Source organism: Chinchilla lanigera, unplaced genomic scaffold (assembly GCF_000276665.1).
Source record: "Chinchilla lanigera isolate Chin_1 unplaced genomic scaffold, ChiLan1.0 scaffold00050, whole genome shotgun sequence".
NCBI lineage: Eukaryota > Metazoa > Chordata > Mammalia > Rodentia > Chinchillidae > Chinchilla > Chinchilla lanigera.
Genome location: NW_004955451.1, coordinates 17,272,414 through 17,275,260, shown reverse-complemented (window position 1 = coordinate 17,275,260; position 2,847 = coordinate 17,272,414). Strand labels below are relative to the sequence as shown.

The following is a 2,847-nucleotide window of genomic DNA, read 5'->3' as shown; positions in this document are numbered from 1 at the left end:
TTATTTTTACTTTAAATAGGTATCTTGTGTCTGGAAACAGAACACGGAGTGCTGGGTGGTTGGGGGCAGGCCTGCATGGTTAAGGGGGCTCAGCCTCTTCCCCTGCTAAGGGTGAGTTCTCTTCTCAAAGGCCTTTCTTCTCTGCCGAATGAAAACAAGAGCCAGGTGTGGGGGCGCATACCCAGCACTCGTGAGGCTGAGGCGGGAGGATTGCTGGGAGCTTGAGGCCACCCTGAGCCACATAGTGAGTTCAAGGCCAGTCTGAACTGTATAGTGAGACAGTCTCAAAAAACAAAACAAAACAAGTAAACCCTAAATTAAAATACAAAGAGGAGCTGGGGGTTTAGTTCAGTGGTACAGCGCCTGCCTGGCAAGCGCAAGGTCCAGGGTTCGATTCCTGGTACGGGGGAAATAAATAAATAAATAAAATAAAAAGAAACTAAAACAAATCTTTCACCTGGAAAGGAGGGGCCGTGGCTGTGCTCACCCAGGGCCAAGGCCGTGGAAGAGGGTCTCCGGGGAGGTGGAGGCACCAGAGGCCCCAGGGCTGCCACCCCGTCTGTGCAGCTCCCGCTGGTGACGGAGCCCGGGGCCTCGCAAAATGACAGGAGAGAGGGCGCTGAGCCCCTGTGCCGCCACGGCCCTGCAGGCTGTAGCCTCTCCCGGCCACCAGGAATGGTGGCTCAGGCCGAAACTGTGGAAGCCACAGAGGGCACACGGAGGAGGTCACCTCACAACAGCCCCTCGCACGCCGGGGAAACACCAATTCCTAGCGTTCCTGTCTTAGTTACCTTCTCCTGTTGCTGAGACAAAGTACCCAACACCCGAAGGCAGAGGGACAGAGGTCTGTGTAGCTCACGGAGCGTGGAGGTTTTGGCCCGTAGTTGGCTGGCCCCCCGGCAGGGCGGCGTGCCCGAGGGGCCTCACAGAGGAGAAACAGCTCATGGCACACAGAAGGCAGCGAGCAGTGGAGGACCAAAGAGCCAGGCAGCAGGCAGCAGCAGCAGCTTCCTTCTGTCCCTCTGCACTGTCCAGCCTGCCCGCCCCGGGGGCAGCACTCACACCCAGGGCAGGGCACTCTTAATCCTAGCCTGGCACCGTCAATCAACCCCAGCGTCGCACACCCAGATCCAGCCACCTCTGAAAAGCCCCATCTGTGCCCACTTGAGGCTGTGGGGGATCCATAGACACAGGCCTCACGGCTGATGAAACACTACCTCGCCTGCAAAGACTCCGCCTAAGGGTAAATCGAGGTGCTCTCTTTTGCATTTTTATTTTTTAAGCCAGAGTCTTGCTATACGTAGCCCATGCTGGCCTTGAACTTGCGGTGATCCTCCTGTCTCAGCCTCCCAAGTGCCAAAATTACAGGTGTGCACCTCCACGCCAGCAGTCAAGGTGCTTTTGGCTCTGGGACCAGAAGAAGTGACAAGAGAGCCAGGGGGTGGCCGGTTCCCATGAGTGGCCTCGCAGGCCCCTCGAGGACGCCACACGTCACTTATTCCAGTGTCCTGGACCTGGTGTGGTGGCTGCGGGGCCGGCTGTGGGGATCAGTGCTGGGTGGAGGCGAAGGTGGTTGTGAGGTAACCTCAGGCCCAGAGGAGGCGCTGTGCGGACACAGAAGCACCTGGAACCCAGCAGCCGGAGTGCCGTGCACACACCTGCAGCAGAGAGCTCGGGTCAGCACCAGGCAAGGGAGCAGAGGGGGAAGCAGGCAGACCAGGGCCCAGCTGCACCCCCCGGCCCTGGGTTCTCGAGGTTTCCGTTTGCTGTTTCTGTGGCACTGGGGATGGAACCCGAGGCTGCATGCAGCCGGGCGAGGGCTTTGGCTCCAAGCTGCCCCCCGAAGCCTTGGGTCAGCTTGGGTTTGGGCCTGACAGTGGAGGGAGGCGGCTGGAGGGGCGATTCCAGCTGTGACACCCCAGGTCACCCAGCACCCACACGGAAAAGGGTTTTCAGAGGTGGGACAGCTACGAGGGTGGCAGGGGAGGTCGGCAACATGGGGTGCCATCTCAGGTGGCCAGGGCAGAGGTGGGTAGAGGTCAGGGCCAGTGAGGGTCTCCGGGCCGGCTGCCCGGTCACTCAATGCGGCCTTCCACGCGCAGCAGCAGGTAGTCCCGGAGCAGTGGGGGCAGCGGCAGCCGGGCGGCAGCCTCACGGCACCGGTCTCCAAGCTGAGCACGCACAGCAAGGCGGGCCAGGTGCTGCAGCCGGCGCGGCTGGTTCACCATGCGTCCAGCCGAGCTGTAGAAGGCTTCGTGCGCCTGGGCGGGAGGGAGGGGGCGGGGTCAGGCCGCTGGGCCCTTCTGTCCCTCCTCCTGCCCAGCCCAAGGTGGCCGCAGCTGTGAGGATGCAAAGCCAGAGGCGAGGCCCTGCTGGCCAGTCCGGGGTGTGCACCGCAGAGCAGGGTCGCAGCCACACTGGCACTGGTGCTGCCCAGAGGCGCTGGTGCCATACCCGGCTCAGGAGTCACCTGGGCTGCTGGACAGCGGTCACCCGCCACCCAGGCAGCTCCTCCTGCAGGGCCCGGAGCCCACCCTCCCTGCCCGGGCTACCGCACCTGCCACACCTCCGGGAGCACGGCCCGCAGCCAGGCGTCGCAGCTTGGCACGCAGGGGTAGGCGTTCAGCAGGACTTCCAGGGCCCGGGGGCAGTTGGCACAGTGCTTCAGCATCTAGGGGTCAGAGGGGGTCTGGGACTCCTTGCCCCATGCCCCAAGGGCCTCCCCTTGACCCCCACGCACGCCGTCACCCTTCCCGCGCCTCAGTTTACCCTCCAGGGTGCTCTAGCCTCTTGGCTGTTTTCTTTGGGCTCTTTCCCTCCCCCGCCCCCCGCCCCCGCCCCCGTCCC

General features: G+C 62.8%; 1 protein-coding gene across 1 annotated transcript in view; it reads right to left on the bottom strand.

The window, feature by feature from the left end:
• Positions 1–1,971: 1,971 nt before the first annotated feature.
• Positions 1,972–2,847, bottom strand: part of Asb16 (ankyrin repeat and SOCS box containing 16) — a gene marked incomplete in the record, with an annotated part of 7,386 nt that continues 6,510 nt past the window's right edge. Inside the window, 2 exon segments of the mRNA XM_013519058.1 lie at positions 1,972–2,261; positions 2,558–2,671. Of these exon segments, the coding sequence (XP_013374512.1) occupies positions 2,076–2,261; positions 2,558–2,671 (300 nt within the window).